The 16,121-nt window shown below is 48.0% G+C and overlaps 1 protein-coding gene across 1 annotated transcript in view; it reads left to right on the top strand.

Annotated features, from left to right (window-relative positions):
• LOC119174183 (protein MMS22-like) overlaps window positions 1-16,121 on the top strand; it is a 172,305-nt gene that overhangs the window by 140,979 nt on the left and 15,205 nt on the right. The window contains exons 27-30 of the mRNA XM_037425006.2: window positions 4,271-4,390; window positions 6,476-6,574; window positions 7,426-7,470; window positions 10,467-10,601. Of these exons, the coding sequence (XP_037280903.2) occupies window positions 4,271-4,390; window positions 6,476-6,574; window positions 7,426-7,470; window positions 10,467-10,601 (399 nt within the window). The remainder of the gene's footprint in view (window positions 1-4,270; window positions 4,391-6,475; window positions 6,575-7,425; window positions 7,471-10,466; window positions 10,602-16,121) is intronic.

Genomic DNA, 16,121 nt, shown 5'->3' with positions numbered 1-16,121 from the left:
TGGCTTTAGGCGGTCGATGGAAACGCGTACATCCTTTCCATTGATTCGCAGGGTGAATGTTTTGTCATCGCGGCAGATGACTTTGTAAAATCCGGAGTAAGGCAAGGCGGCTGGAAAAGTGCGCGTACGGTGTCATCGTTGCCAGGTCTTTAAACACGAACGAGGTCGGCTTGGTGTGGTGAGCCGCTGGTGAGGGGCGCAGCACGCCCATTGTGCAAGAGAGTCGAGCGACGAAGTCTGCAGGGTTCGAGCTGGTTACATCAGAGGTCGGAGTGGAGAGGAGTTCTCCAGGTAGGCGAGGCGGCTCCCCGTAGATGAGTTCCGCGGGCGTGGCTTGGATGTCTGGCTTGAAAGTTGCGCGCAGACCAAGAGCGACGGCGGGCAGAGCTTCGAGCTAGGTTGAGTGAGGATGGCACATGATGGCTGCCTTGAACTGCCAGTGAAACCGTTCAATCATCCCGCTGGCGCAAGGGTGGTAGCTAGTTGTCCATGAACGCTCGCACCCGGTGGAAAGGCCAAGAATCCTGAAGAGTTGAGATTTGAATTGCCTTCCTTGATCGGTTGTGACTCGACGAGGAGTGTCAAAGCGTGAAACCCAGCCGGAGAAGAAGGCTGATGCGACGTCTTCTGTGGTGATCCTTTCGAGCGGCCACACCTCGGGCCAACGAGTGTAAAGATCAATGGCGGTGAGCCTATAGCGGTAAGGGCCGGCTGGTGGGAGGGGGCCAATGATGTTGATGTGGACGTGCTGGAACCGTTCCTTCGGGAGGGGGAATTCTCCGAGTGGCGACGTGTTGTGCCAGGTGATTTTGGCACGCTGACATTGAATGCATGTGCGTGCCCAGGTGCAGCAGTCCCTTTGCATTGAGGGCCACGCGTACCGGTCAGTCACGAGGCGTGTAGAAGCTCGGATGCCGGGATGACTGAGGTTGTGTAACTGATTGAAGAGGCTTTGGCGATGCAAAGAAGGGACGTATGGTCTCACTCGTCCTGTTGATATGTCACAGTAGAGAGCGTCTGTTGACCCAGGGATGGTAACTTTTTGAAGTTGAAAGGAAAAGCCATTCTCGAGGAGCTGCTGGAGTTCGGTGTCCGTTTTCTGAGCTTCAGCGAGGGCATCGGTTGTAACGGTTGGTAGCTCGACAGCCGAGACGCGAGAGGGTGCATTGGCGACCACGTTTTCCTTTCCGATGATGTGGTGGATATCTGTGGTGAATTGAGCGATGAAGGACAGCTGGTTCTGCTGGACCGGTGGAAGTTTTTCACGGCATTGGGAGAAGGCGTAAGTGATAAGTTTATGGTCAGTGTATATGGTGCAGTGCTGTGCCTCGAGAATGTGGCGAAAGTGTTGGACTGCCTCGTAGATGGCAAGGAGCTCTCTGTAGTAGGCTGGCCAGGTCGTCTCCGCAGGGGGCGAGGTTGCTTCGGCGATGCTGCCGGAAGGCGGGGGCGGCCTCGGGGAAGAGAGTTTCTTCGAAAAGAACGCCAAGGGGCGCCAGTTGTTTCCCACACGCTGCATGAGAGAGGCTCCGACGGCGCTGCTAGAGGCATCTTTGAAAAGACCCAGGGGCGCCTCTGGCTTGGGATGGGTGAGCAGCGTAGCGTTGCAGAGGACAGTTTTGCAGTCTTCGAACGCTTGCGTTAAGGCTGAGGTCCAAGTGACAGGATGGTTGCCGCGTAGGCCGGCCAACGCATCATGGAGAGGGGCCTGATATGTGGCCGCTTTAGGCACGAAGCGCCTGTAAAAGTTGAACATGCCCAAGAAACGGCGGAGTTCTTTCGCTGTGGCAGGCAGCGCGTAATTTTGAAGGGCCAGGATGCGGTCAGGCAAGGGTCTAGTTCCTTCTGAAGAGATTTCATGGCCAAGAAATGTGACGACGGGGGCGCCGAGCGTGCTCTTCTGAACGTTTGAGTAAGCCATGTTCGTCGAGACGCTGGAACAGTTGACGAAGGTGTTGGCGATGTTCTGTTTCGTTGCGGGAGAAGATCAAGATGTCGTATAGGTAGACGAAACAGAAGTCCAGGCAGCTGACGACGTCATCGATGAAGCGTTGAAAGGTTTGCCCCGCGTTGCGGAGACCAAAACCTATGAAAGGGAATTCGAATAGGCCGAAAGGCGTGATAATTGTGGTCTTCGGAACGTCATCTGGGTTTACAGGAATTTGTGTGTAGGCCTTTACGAGGTCCACCACTGAGAAGATAGTGCTGCCGTCTAAGCGGTGAGCAAAGTCCTGTATATGACGGACGGGGTACCTGTCGGGGACGGTGCGGGCGTTGAGGGCGCGATAATCTCCGCAGAGGCGCCAGCCACTGGTCTTCTTTGGTACCAGATGAAGCGGTGAGGCGTAAGGTCCCTCCGAGCAGCGGGCAGTACCTTCGCGGAGCATGGCTTCGAATTCGGCCTGTGCCATTCGTAGGCGGTCCAGGGCTAGCCAACGGGCGCGGCATGAGACCGGGGGGCCGGGAGTAGTACGAATGTAGAGCATGGTTGAGTGGCGCACCTCTCACGGACGCCCGCTAAGTCGAGTCAGGTCGGGAAATTCCGCGAGGATGTCATGGTATGGCGACTGGTTCCCAATTGTGAGTGCCTTGACGTTAGGCTGTTAGGTGGTCGCACGTTGGCCCGGCGTGGAGAGGCCTGTTGCAGCGTCGTTAAGTCGGTCATATCGGCAGTCAGGTAGAAGATTGTAGTAAGCCAAGAAGTCAGACCCGATGATCGGCTCTGCGGCGTCGGCGAGGACGAAATTCCATGGAAAATCTCGACACAGATTTTTGAAGTTGATGTTAAGGCGGAGCAAGCCAAAGGTCTTGATGATCAAATGGTTCGCCGCACTGAGCTCAAAGGACATGCAAGGACGCTTGTCACGCAGAAAGGTTCAGGGAAAGCAACAGATGTCGGAGCCACAGTCGACGAGGAACCGCCGCTTTGTGACTTGGTCGGTGACAAATATGCGGCGACCTCTAAGTTGGCAGCTCGCGGCCGTCTACGGGCTGCCGTTGAAGTTTCCCTGACGTCCAGCTGAGCAAGGTGGTTGACATTTACGGGCTTTGTCCCCGAAGCGGTGATGGTAGTAGCAGGGGCCGTTATCATTTCCGTGCCATGAAGCGGCGTTGTTGTCTTGGCTTTGGGAGTGTTTTTGTGGACGCAGCTTCGGGCTTTGATCCAGGCGCCTTTGAATTGAGTCCAGCTGACGGGTGATTTCGTCGACACGGCGCGCGAGGTCGCTGCTGGACTGTCGGGTGTCAACGGCGTTGACGGTGAGAGGCAATGTTGGCAACGAAATCTCGGCGACTTGATCGGCGATGTGAGAGAGCTGGTCCAGGGGCAGACTCGGCTGCACCTAGAGGATGGCCTGCGCATGTGAGGGTAGACGCTGAAGCCAGATGATACGGAGGAGGGAGTTGTCGACCGAGGTGCTGCCCAAGAGGTCACGCGTGTAACGCAGGAGCTGTGATGGCTTGCGGTCACTGAGCGCCGTGGAAAACTGCGCCTTGACTTGAGTGAACCACACATCAGGCACCTCTGCCCAAAACGGTGGAAGTTTAACGGCGACGCGACAGACGTCCGTGTCGGTGGCGGCTGTAGAAATGGAGGTGCCCGAGATGGCAGGGACCGCTGGAGCGAAGTTTTGGGGGGCGTGGCCCAAGTGGGGCGGTGCACAGTCGTTGGATGAGAGCGCTTCATTTTCATTGCGCTGCTGCTGCTCCCGGAGCTGCTGCTCTTGGTTCTGGATCACTTGCTGCTGGGCCTGCAGTTGTTGTTGCAGTTGTACATGTTGTTGAAGGGCAGCAAGGGTTTCTTCGTTGGCCATGGCGATGCAGTACGTTCGTTTTCCGGGTCACCAGATGTGGGATAACATAGCTTTAATTTTTCCACACCGAAGGTTCTATAACAACTGCCTCTTGAATCGGGGCACACGCACAGTTTTCTTGCTTCTTTCGGGCGAGAGTGTATTTATCACCGGCGCCCGTGTTTGGAGGCATCGCCGCGACGCGCAGGCGCAGAAGCGGCGCAGAACCGTTTCGCCACACACCATTAATCTTGCTCTTGCTTTCTCGCTTTCATTGGGAACATAGTTTCTTAGAATTATTGAACACCACATGCATGCATGGGCTTGCAGAGTGCCAGTTTCGAGGTTGGAGGGTGGGCACAACAGCCTAATATCAGTTTCCTTTTCTGTGTCTGTCACAACTATCCTGACTTCATTTGTAAGTACTATCAAGAATAGCTACCCTTTCCGCCTCCATCTTTGCCATCCTGCATCTGCAGGGCATGGCCGACTGTGTGCTTCCTAGGCTGCTGGACTCATTGATCCTGCCTGGTGCCTTGTATGCCGGGAAGCCCATCCCCCAGGCACAGCTGGCTGCCATCAAACAGCACTTGCCTCTGGTGAGTGAGGCCTTCTTTGTGTTATTCTAGGCCGAGTTTGTAAAGAAATTCAGGGAATGACCATGTAAAAAGGGTGTGCGAATGTTTCAACATTTTGAATTTTGATCTAAATAGGCACTGATTCGATTTTATCTTTGAATTGAATACAAACATTTCAAATTCTCGCCTGTACCTAAACATACAAAAGCTGGTGCAAAAGTATGACAGACGTCATCTGTGTGGGTCTGTCATATGTATGAACCATAATATCTCGCATAGTGTGGGAGGCTTTCAGAAGCGGAGTGTCACTTAACCGCTTATGCAATGATCCTTTACTCTTTTTGAACAGCTCTATGAATGTGAAGAGCCTGCTCATTTGTTTCTGATGCTCGATTTCCACATTTGATGCTAAAATTTTAAACTCTACATTGTGAACATTTTACGTTAACGGCAAGAACAAGCTGCCCAACATTCAAAAATTAGTCAGAATGAAATTCACACTATTGATTCTGTCACTGTTCGATTCATATTCGATTTGGTCTCAGAAATTTCTGTTCACACACCTCTGGCGTATAACACTTTTTTGCTTTTCTCCAAGATGCGCTAGGTCACAAGCTAAAAAGAGGAGCCGTGCAAACAAAGACACAAGTGAGACAACACAAGCACTGGTGTTTTGAGTTGTCTGGACTTCTCTCCCATGTCCTTGTTTGCACGCCCTGTCCTTCAACATGAACAGCAACTGGCTCACTGCTATTCTAAGTCCTGGTGGGCTGACCTGAATAAACAGTACCGTATCGAAACGGGCACACATCCATACCCGGGCCTGATGCTCAGCCCTTTTTGAGGGTGAACTGCTTTGGAGATGGAGCTCTTGTCATTCATGCCACAAGAAACACTGAGTGTAATGATGCGCACATCCATACCCGGGCCTGATGCTCAGCCCTTCTTGAGGGTGAACTGCTTTGGAGAGGGAGCTCATGTCATTCATGCCGCAAGAAACACTGAATGTAATGATGCGCTGTCATGGAAGAGGGGTGGGATCTGCAGTACTAATATCGAATGCAGTGTTAGTAGGAGGGCACTCAGTGGCGAAAAGCATTAAGAGAGCATCAGGTTCTTGTATACTTTTACATACCAGTAAGCTAGTGGGTTGGTTGATGATAGATTGTTTGTCATCATAGATGGTTGAAACATAGGTCAAATTTTTGAGAAGCCAGTGCTTTAACGAAGCAGAAAGATTAAACCGTGCATCATGTGTGTACTCCTTCGTATCCTTGTGCTTTGTTGAAACACTTCTCTTTTTTTCTTTCTAGAAATGTTTGAAAGTCATCTATGCCACTCGTATCAGAGGAGTACTGATGCCATTCTTCGAAGACGAGTTTACATTGGTTGTAAAAATCTCCTGTATGCTGTGGGGAAGTGTGAAGCTCAGCAAAAGTGGTCATTTTATTTTGATACTGAAGTCAGTTTTCCTATGGCGCACCTACCAACATCGACACTAGCTTCATGCCATGCTGCAGTACTAATTCTGGTGACTTCACGCAGTGGCATGGCTAGTTAAGTCAGGAACCAAAACCTTCAAAATGGCTGCTTGTGCTTCCCCAAAACATTCTAAGTGGCCGTGGATATAGCTCGACATCTTGCACAAGCATGTGATGAGAAACTATGCTGGCTGCAAGTGAAGCACTCTAAATGCTTTATGTTTTTGTAGTCATGCTTTTGCTTGAAAGCACACATAGAAAGGCTGCACTTTACTTTTCATTAAAAGATACATTTTCTAGCTTTTATTTTTTTGGTTGGATGGCAAAACTAGCGTTTGTCGCACACAGTTTATTAAGTTGAAGTTTGCCTTCTGTATGTGAGTTTGTGTTCATGAATTGGCAGGGTTTCTAGTGACACTAAAAAAAATGCAACAGCCAACTTTATAGTGCGTCAGTGTTGGTATCTTGATTGTGATATGCACACGTCATGTTTTGCTTTTTCATAGGTTTTACTATGTGCAGATGTGGGCTCGATATTTGCATGTATATTCTACTCATTCAACAGAACTTTGTAAGGGAGTTTTGTGTATGGTGGTCTCATCATTGTAACCTTCCTGCGCTGCAGTTCATCTGCGGACTGCTGTCGCTGAACCCACAGACGGATGCCTACATCGAGAGGAAGTTAAAGGACATCGTAGTTCACTACTTGCCACTGTTCCCTACGGTACGTCCTGTGCGAAGCTTCAAATGCCATTACCACTGTTCCATCGGTTGTTGTCCTGCGACCTGCAATGCTTTCTAACTGCACGCTATTTTCGTTATTGAGAAGGGAAAACCGAATGCTGTTACATTTGCTCATTTTAGGGGGCAGCTCTTGGCGCCTTGTTTCGACGTTGAGTGGCATCATCATTGTCAACCTAATGGATAGAGCGAATGTTACGTAAGAGCAAAAGGGAGACTGTAGCAGAGTATTCCATTATGACAGCCAGCAAGCCGCTGTGTGAAGAGTCTGCCATTTCTTGCGCCTGCTCATTCTTCTCGTGACAGTGCAACTTGTACCTTTCTCACTAAGGCATGAGTGATTGGGTTGACCTGCTAGGCTTGAGAGAAGGAGACGTGTGTTGGTAGAAGGGACACTTAGAACGATTGAAACATAGGTGAGTTGGTTTGAATTCATTGCTTTTAAATTAATTTCAACCATTGTAAAATATGGCTATGAATAAGATATTCCACTTGTTAGTAGCACGGCATCGTGTGCTTACTGGCTTTCTTTTGTTACCATCTTTCTGTGTAATTTAAAAGCACTTTTCTGTGAAAACACTCTAGCGGACTCTGAAGGGCTCATTATAGTCCGGCGCAGCACTGGCGTGAGCTGGCGGTGGTGCAAACTGGCAATGCCAGGTTCACGACATTACAATGATGCGAAAATTGGCCATTATATAGTATTCCCACGCGTGCCGTGTCCCGTCACCTTGATTTGCTCAGCTTATTGCAAAATCCAAACGCTTAAATAGCTGTGCTCAGAATTCTCATTAGGCAGTGTCGTAATACTCTGTGAAATTTTTGTTTCCACAGCAAACTCAGAGCTCCATCCACCACACTGGAGAGCATCCTCTTTTGGTGAGTGAGCATTTGTAGTGCTGAGTGCTTTACTGTTTTGATTGCTTTCACAGTTGCCTTCCCACAGTGCACTTACTTGACCTAATAGGGTATGTGCTTTGAATTTGAAGTTAAGTCAAAGTAGATTGACTCCTCACATTTTATACTCATTGTATGTTAAGTAGTATATTGTTAAACTGACATAACCACTTCTGACTGCTCGGGAGCACATGCTGGCATGTTTTAGGAGCGAGATGCAACAGATAAAATTTGTTCCGCAATTACTGGCTGTCATTATCTACCATCATTCCCTAGGTGTGGCTTTGCTTTCAGGTCTTGAGTTTGGCAGATGAGCTTATTTGCTCATTTGTGTTTTCAGCTGAGCATGTCCAGATAAAAATGGTCTCTTCACTCTTCCCGATTTCAATTATATTTATTCAAAGGATACGTTTGAGACCAAAAACAATTATTTCAAACTTATTGTACTTTCGTGAAAAATCAATCTTTTTTTCACCAAAAAGAAAAAAAGGGCACTAACTTTGGCTGAAAAGCAAAACACTTTACCACCAAATTTGCAGTTTCTTGACTTCGAGCCCACTTTTTCACAATATTTGGTACCAACAAAGAACCTGTGAAATGCAATGTTATGGTTATTTTATTTCTCTTAGCTGTGGAAGAACCTTTGAGAAAAGAAATCACTAACATGTTAAATGGTACAAAATACCTTCATTTCAGAAATATATTGCTGCAAACAAGTTAAACTGAAGTCAGTACGTATTGACTTTCATATTTTAGCTTTCCTTTCACTATTCTCATGCTTTTCACTCTCACCATTATACCCCATAATTTTTCTGGTATGTATAAAGTAGTTTGCCAAAAGGATGAAGTTCAAGAATAGTTTTTTTAAAAGGCCATTTTAAATTTTTTTTTAGAATATCTCTGATTGAAGTGAAGGACGCTGTCTACCACGCTTTATTAAAAAAAAAAAAAAACACCAGGCCTGCTCGGAAGGCGCAGCAATGTCACAGCAAAAGCTAGAAGAGTAGCCTTTCAGGGCCTTTTCTAAACACTCATTGGGTAACTGCTGCAAGCACACTTGCTGGGTACCCACTACGGCATTAATAATAATTTCTGGGTAGTAGGCCAGCATTCACTATGCTATTTGTCGTCATTCTTCTGAGAAGCATTGTGTCGTTTTAACACTTGCAAGGAATTTTGTGCCAATTGCTCATGCAGTGAGCGACGGTGATGAGAAATTATGCCTGAAGTGGGTATGCGCCACAGTAAATAAGTGATCGAAAACAAGCTTTTGTGATGGGTTGGAGCAGTGGACGACCCACTCGTTACGCTATTCTCATTGTGTGACACCTGGTTGTTCTTTTGCTGTTCTAAAACGCTTTATTACTCATATTAATGTGATTCCTTTCTTGACATCAAGCCTGCTTAAGGCAAGTTTGCGAACAAGCCCCAAGCACCAGGGTGGCTCAGTGGTAGTATACTGGGCTGGCACCCAGAGAACTTGGGTTCAAGCCCCATTGTGTCCTTGGTACTAGTTTTTTATTATTATTATTATCTCATGATAGCAGTTATGGACTCTGGTGGTGGCGGTAACTTAAGGCGCCACACGTGACCAGAGTTTTGATTTCATAACAGCTTTAGCTGTAAAACGTTGCATTATTTGGGTGCTTATAAAGTTTACTGGTGTCAAATCTTGTGAGAGTTAAACTATCCACACCTCGGTTGCAATAGGTTCTACTTAGCTAGTGCAAATGAGAAAACAACAATTCACCAGGAACTCGTTGATGAAGGAAGCTTCACAAACTGGTAGAGTTAAACCCCTTTATAACAGGCATACTCCGGGCAGCAATTCTTGTCTTTATACAAGATGTCTCTTATAAGCAGGGTATCTCGTATGCATTTTCTTATCAATCCGTATTTTATTGTGGGTATGCTGCGGTCTTTTATACCCACTTGTCTCTTATATCAGTGCCTCTTATAAAGTGGTTCGACTGTACTAACATATAGTGTGTTGGTTTACTTGTGCTTCTGGGTGCATTTTCTCAATTGGCATGATGAGAAAAAGCTCTCGTTTTTCTGCTATATAATTCCTCTTTAAGATGTGCACTGTTGTGAGCAGCGGTAGTAAATAAATGAAGTGAAAAACTACAGCACAGGCTTTCATCTGCCTTACTACATGAAACCGAAGTTTGGCTGCTGATATTGGGAGGAAGAAAACATTTAAAATGTTGGAGAGCCTTGTTGTGGGTGCATTCGCGCGGGAGCGTGTTCAATGCGCTACCAAATATAGTGTTTGTTTAGCCTATGGCTAATACCCGGTATTTGGCCTATGTGAGTGTGGTACAGCATTTGAACCTCAGCGCTGCCAGAAAACAGTTGAACTTGTTCTGATGTATAATTAGAGAAATCACTTGGCATGGCACTTACCAGCCTCATGCAGGTTATGTTCCAGACTGAAACTGAATGTGGTCAGGCAGCATTCGGTTGTAGTGTTGTGATAGTATCATACCTGTTGGGATTGTGAATACTTCAGCATGATTAAAAGATTTGTTTCCTTCAATCTTCGAACATTGTTAAGTTGTGAGAATATTATGTAGTAGCGTGAAAGAGATGGTGTAGGCATAATTTCGAGACAAGGGCAGTTACAGCTTCTGCAGCATGAATAAAGACTTGTTTTGAATGACTCGGTTGTATATCTTTCTACGCTTACACGACGACTGCTGTTGGCTCTTGCCATGGCAAGAAAGAAATGGAGCAAGTGTACTTTTTTTTTCAATTAAATTGATAAAAGACAATAGCTAAATAACTGATTGCGGGAAATGGTTATGCACTTCTGTGTGTGTGACGCGTAGTGTCTCTTATTTACGCTGATGAAAATTTGAAATGTCACGAGTCTGGTGCTGTACACTAATGCAATCTCTTTGGCCTGTTGAGTTGTAACGCTACTGCATTGCCCTGTGGTCGTCCACTCTTTCGTCAGCACTTGGTGTTTTACACAGGCAACGCTGCAGAACTGCGGAGGAGCCTGCCGCGCTGCTGCGGAAAGGAGGGCAGCATACGTCGGTTTCCTTCTAGACTTCATTCAGAAGCACTTCGTGGCCAAGAAGGCCGTGTCTGGCACTCACCTCACTCAGGTGAAGGTGGCGTTCTGAAGGCCAGTTTTCGGTGTCGCTTCTCTTAGTGGGCTCAAGCATGTTAATGTACAAAGCACACAGATCAGTGGAACTCAGACACATGCTCACGCGGTGTTGTAGTAGCCGAGATCGTTGCCGTAGGTCTTGTGTTGACCTCATGTGGGCTTATGAGAGGGATCGGATACACCAGCTGTAGTGCCATGGACATGTGCAACAGACGGGTCTAACGTGTGTGTTGCATGTGTACGTAGCACAGATGTGAGTTGCAATGTGTGACAGTACAGTCAGTACCACAGCAGACACCAAGGCACAAGTCTTGCAACTTCAAAATTGGCTATCTTGCACCTTCAAATTCCGTTCATCTGTCTGTCCATCTGCCCGTCAGTTCATGTGTGCATCTATCAGTTCGTCCCTTATGCTAGTTGGGGACTTTAGAGTATATATACATTATGGACCCTTGGACATAGCTTTGACCACTCGTCATCATTCACTTTGTGGAGATGCATAGATTTTTTTTTCATAAAGCTTGTATTCATTCACTGTTGTTAGGGTTATTTGAATTCCACTGCCTGTTGCTCTCTATAGGCCCCGAAGTCTAGGACAACTTTTTGCATGGGGGCGGGGGGAGGGGGCTTTCAACTTGTGTGTTTCGAATAATAGCAGATTCTTATTTATGATATCGTAATGGCATTGTTTTGGAAGATTCTGTCTAACATCACGTTGTGTGCAAAGGGCTGTGCACGGAGAAAAACATTTGAGAGTTGCTTGTCACAAAGTATAGATGGCTTCCTATGCTCTAAATTTAATTGTGTTTTGCAATAGATTTATATTAGTAACTTTTACTCCAGCATGGGCATGTAATGCAGCAAAAATTACAGTAGTGGTAAGAACAAGCCATTGTTCAGGGAAACAGCAGCTATACATTATCAAGTACTAGAGGAACTGCTTGAAGAACATGTGAGGCTTCCCAATTTAGTATGCAGATTCAAAAAAAAAAGGAAAAAGAAGTGGATGGAAATTGAGGAACTAGTATTGGTTATGCTTTTATTATGGCCTTTAAAGCAACAAACCAGTTGAATTACTCTGTTTCATGACGTCGAGTGATTTACGAAAATATTTAGAGGTTTTAGGAATGATTCAGGTAAGCATGTCTTGTATTTTATAATGTTGATATGTCAAACTATTCTCTTTTCCCAATTCTCTTCAAGTTTAATATATTCGGTGACAGTGGTATTGCATAGCTTTATTGAATTCTGCAGTGTAAACATTGTACAGAGCTATATATTGTCACATGCTACAAAAAGGTCTTCAACTAGGAAGAACTGAGCCGGCGGGTAGACGCACCGAAAACTGGCAAGATGGCTGCTTTAATAATAAACAACTAGTCAGAGCACGCGCTGTCCCAGAACATCGTCTTCCATTCTCGCGGGCAGCCATGGCTTGCGCTCGCCTTAACTAGCGGCCAAGTGGCATTATTCCCCCTCTGAGAAAAAAAAAAAGGGCATCACTCTGATGCTCGGAAAGTACAAAGGCAAAGTCGGGGCGAACCAACAGAAAATACGTGCATACACAAAAACAGCAATATGGTTCATGCGCAGTCGCACTACTGGTGAAGTACGGCTTCAGGCGCACCACGTGGACAATCTCTGAGGAGTGCTTTCGCCGTCGTGGCGAGAAGCCGCCGTCAGGGACTACCTCGTAGTTCACATCGCTCACGTGTCGCTAGACTTTGTATGGTCCGAAGCAGCGACTTAGCAGTTTTTCTGACAATCCCTGGCATCGGACTGGAGTCCACACCCAAACTTGATCGCCTGGATGGTATTCAACTTGTCGATGGCGAGCGTTGTAGCGGCATGCGTCTGTACTCTGCTGGTGCGTGATGTGTAGGCGTGCTAACTGGTGCGCTTCTTCGGCGTACTGGGTAAGCTGCACAGCATCAGGAGTGATCAAGGCATCGCAATTGTGTGGAAGCATCGCATCCAGCATGGTCTGGACTTCACGTCCATAGACAAGACGGAAAGGCGTGAATCGAGTAGTTTCCTGGACGGCAGTATTGTACACGAATGTGAAGTACGGTGGGACCTGGTCCCAGGTCTTAGGTATGCTGGACATCTACGTACATAGATAACATGTCAGCGATGGTCTTGTTGAGTCGCTCTGTCAAGCCGTTGCTCTGCGGATGATATGCCGTGGTCTTGCGATGGCTTGTGTAGCTGAGCTTGAATACCTCATGAATGAGCTGGGCCGTGATCGCTGTTCCTCTGTCTGTGATTACGCACGACGGGGCGCCATGTCGAAGAACGATCTGGTCCATAAAGAATTGGGCGACGTCGGAAGCAGTAGCGCGTTGTAGGGCCTTTGTTTCGGCGTACTTCGTCAATAGTCGGTGGCTACTACGATCCACTTGTTGCCGGCAGATGATAGTGGAAAGGGCCCCAGTAAATCCATTCCTATTTGATCAAATGGCGCTCTGGGTGGTTCTATTGGTTGAAGAAGCCCCGCGGGCTTTAGTGGCGGGGATTTGCGGCGTTGACATTTCCGGCAGCTTCTCACGTATCGCTTAACTGATGCAGAAAGCTTAGGCCAGTAGTATGCTTGTCGAACTCGAGCGAGAGTTCGAGAGGAACCTAAGTGACCAGATGTGGGCTCATCGTGGCAGGCAAGAAGAATGTCGTCACGCATGTCAGTTGGCACGACTAGAAGATAGGTTCTCTCATTGCCGTTGGAGTTTTTCTTATACAGGACCCCATCTCGCAGACGGAACGACGACAGACTTCGAGAAATACATCGAGGTATGGACGAATTGCGTCCTTCAAGGTTTTCGATAACTGCGCGAATTTCATCGTCCGCACGCTCTCGCGTAATCAGATCTGTTGTAGTAAGGGCCCCAAGGAAACCATCGTCATCCTCGATGTCGTGGCCACAAACTTCGACAAGTGCACGGGATAATGAATCAGCATCTTCGTGCTTGCGGCCGATTTGTAAGCGATCGTGAAATCGTATTCCTGCATACGAAGACTCCATCGTGCCAGTCGCCCACACAAGTCCCGTAGGTTGACTAACCAGCACAACGAATGATGGTCGGTCACTACCTTGAAGTGGCGTCCGTAAAGGTAAGGCCTGAATTTCATAGTGGCCCATACAACAGCGAGGCACTCTTTCTCTGACGTGGAGTAGTTGACCTCGGCGCGGGAAAGAGTGGGGCTAGCGTACGCTATCACTCGCTCTGTGCCCTCTTGTTGTACGAGGACAGCACCAAGACCCACGTTGCTGGCGTCAGTATGAATTTCAGTATCAGTGTCTTGGTCAAAGTGAGCGAGGACTGGTGGTGTCTGCAAACGCTCCCGAAGTTCAGAGAAAGCTGCGTCCTGTTCTTCCTCCCAGACGAATAGAACATCATCACGAGTGAGTCGAGTGAGCGGTTCAGCAATCCTAGAAAAATTGGCTATAAAGCGGTGGTAGTACGCGCAGAGCCCTCGAAAGCGACGCACTGCCTTCTTATCACGTGGAACAGGAAACAAGGCCACGGCGGTACTTTTGTCTGGGTCTGGTCGAATACCATCCACACTGACAACATGGCCGAGAAACTTAAGTTCCTTGTAACCGAAATGGCATTTTTCTGGCTTCAGTGTCAGGTTAGCAGAGCGGAGCGGAGCGCTTCGAGCACATTCTGCAGACGCTTCAGGTGCTCGTCAAAGGTGACAGAAAACACGACAACATCATCGAGGTAAACTAAGCACGTGTGTTACTTTAGACCGGTAAAAACAGTGTCCTTCATTCTCTGGACTGTCGCAGGTGCAGAACAGAGGCCGAAGGGAAGCACTTCGAATTCATATAGGCCATCCGGTGTAACGAAGGCGGTTTTTTCACGATCTCGTTCATCAACCTCGATCTGCCAGTAGCCACTTTTCAAGTCTATCGATGAAAAATACTTGGCCCGCCGCAGTCTGTCGAGGGAATCCTCGACGCGAGGCAGCGGATAGACGTCTTTTTTAGTCACGCTGTTAAGTTTCCTGTAGTCCACGCAGAAGCCCAGTGATTCATCTTTTTTCTTCACGAGCACGACCGGAGATGACCAGGCACTTTTCGAAAGTTGGATAATGTCATCTTGCAACATCTCTTTGACTTGAGCATTTATAACGTCACGTTCCTTTGCCGAAACGCGGTAAGGGTGTTGTTTTATGAGCGAGGCGTCGGTATACGTAATTATTCGGTGTTTGGTGATCGGTGTCTGACAAACCTTCGAGGTGGACGCGAAGCACTCTTTAAATTGATATAGCAGTTCACGTAGCTCGGTCTGTTGTTGTTCCGAGAGGGTCGAGTTGACATCGACTTTTCCAAGTAGTAAAGTCACGTCGCTTGGTGTCGGTTGAAGCCCGTTGTTGGCTGATACAGATGCGAAGCATTCAGAAACGTCTGCGATAGAGTAGGCGAAAGCGATGGCGGTGTCACGAAACAGGTGCTGGTACTCGTTACTGAAATTAGTCACAAGTAGGGCAGAGTGTCCGCCATAAAGCGTGACGAGGCTGCGTGCAGCGCAGATACCTAGCGCAAACAAAAGGGCCAAGTTGCCTTCGGCGACAACCTCACCATTCCGCAACTTATCGGAAACCATATCAACTAGGAAGCTTGAACGCGGAGGCAACGCGATGTGTCGGCAGAAATGCGAAACTTGCTGTTACAGATGTCGTCAGATTTGTCGAGGGATCCAGCTGTCGAAAACGTCACGGTACGCTCTCGAAGATCGATAATAGCGCCCTGCTCCCGCAAAAAGTCGACTCCCAGGATTAGGTATCGAGAACAGTCACGAAGTACGAGGCAGCTGGCGAGAAACGTACGTCCCCGAATGCTCACTCTGATAGTGCACATGCCCATTGGGGTGACTACGTGCCCACCGGCAGTACGAATTTGTGCTTCGTACCAAGGCATTACAACTTTCTTTATGTGCGCTGCTAGTTTCCCGCTTATGATCGAGTAGTCCGCACCTGTGTCCAATAATGCACTAACGTCGTGGTGACCGTCGACTACCACATGTATATCCAGAGAAAATCTGCTTCTGCCTTTCGTCGCTGTCGTCGGGGAATCGCTCCGTGTTCGTGCTTGCGTCGGTGAGAGGCCTTGCTTGCGTCGAGTGTCAGCGACCTCGCTCCCGAAGGTCGCTGTCGTTAGTTTTCCCGCCTAGGGCTTGGCAAGCGCGCCTGTGTCGCTCCTGGGAGACTCCGAAAATTTGAAGAAGATCGCCTTGGGGATGGGGACCGCGACTGCCGCCGCAGTGGCACGCGCTGCTGTGAAAGGTAATCTTCAATAGCTCGCAGTCTTTCGCCAAATCTCGGCCGTGGTGCGTCGACGGCAAAACCCTGTAGTCCGAGGCGACGATAGGGACATTCCCGGTACACATGTCGAGCTTCACCAAAGTGGTAACACAGTGGCCGTCTGTCCGGTGTGCGCCATACGTCGGATTTTCTGGGAGGCGGCTGTCCATTTTCTAAGTGCTGAATTGGCTGCAGCGAAGGAAGTGCA

Source organism: Rhipicephalus microplus, chromosome 5, assembly GCF_043290135.1.
Source record: "Rhipicephalus microplus isolate Deutch F79 chromosome 5, USDA_Rmic, whole genome shotgun sequence".
Lineage (NCBI taxonomy): Eukaryota > Metazoa > Arthropoda > Arachnida > Ixodida > Ixodidae > Rhipicephalus > Rhipicephalus microplus.
This window is presented reverse-complemented; position numbering and strand designations above follow the sequence as displayed.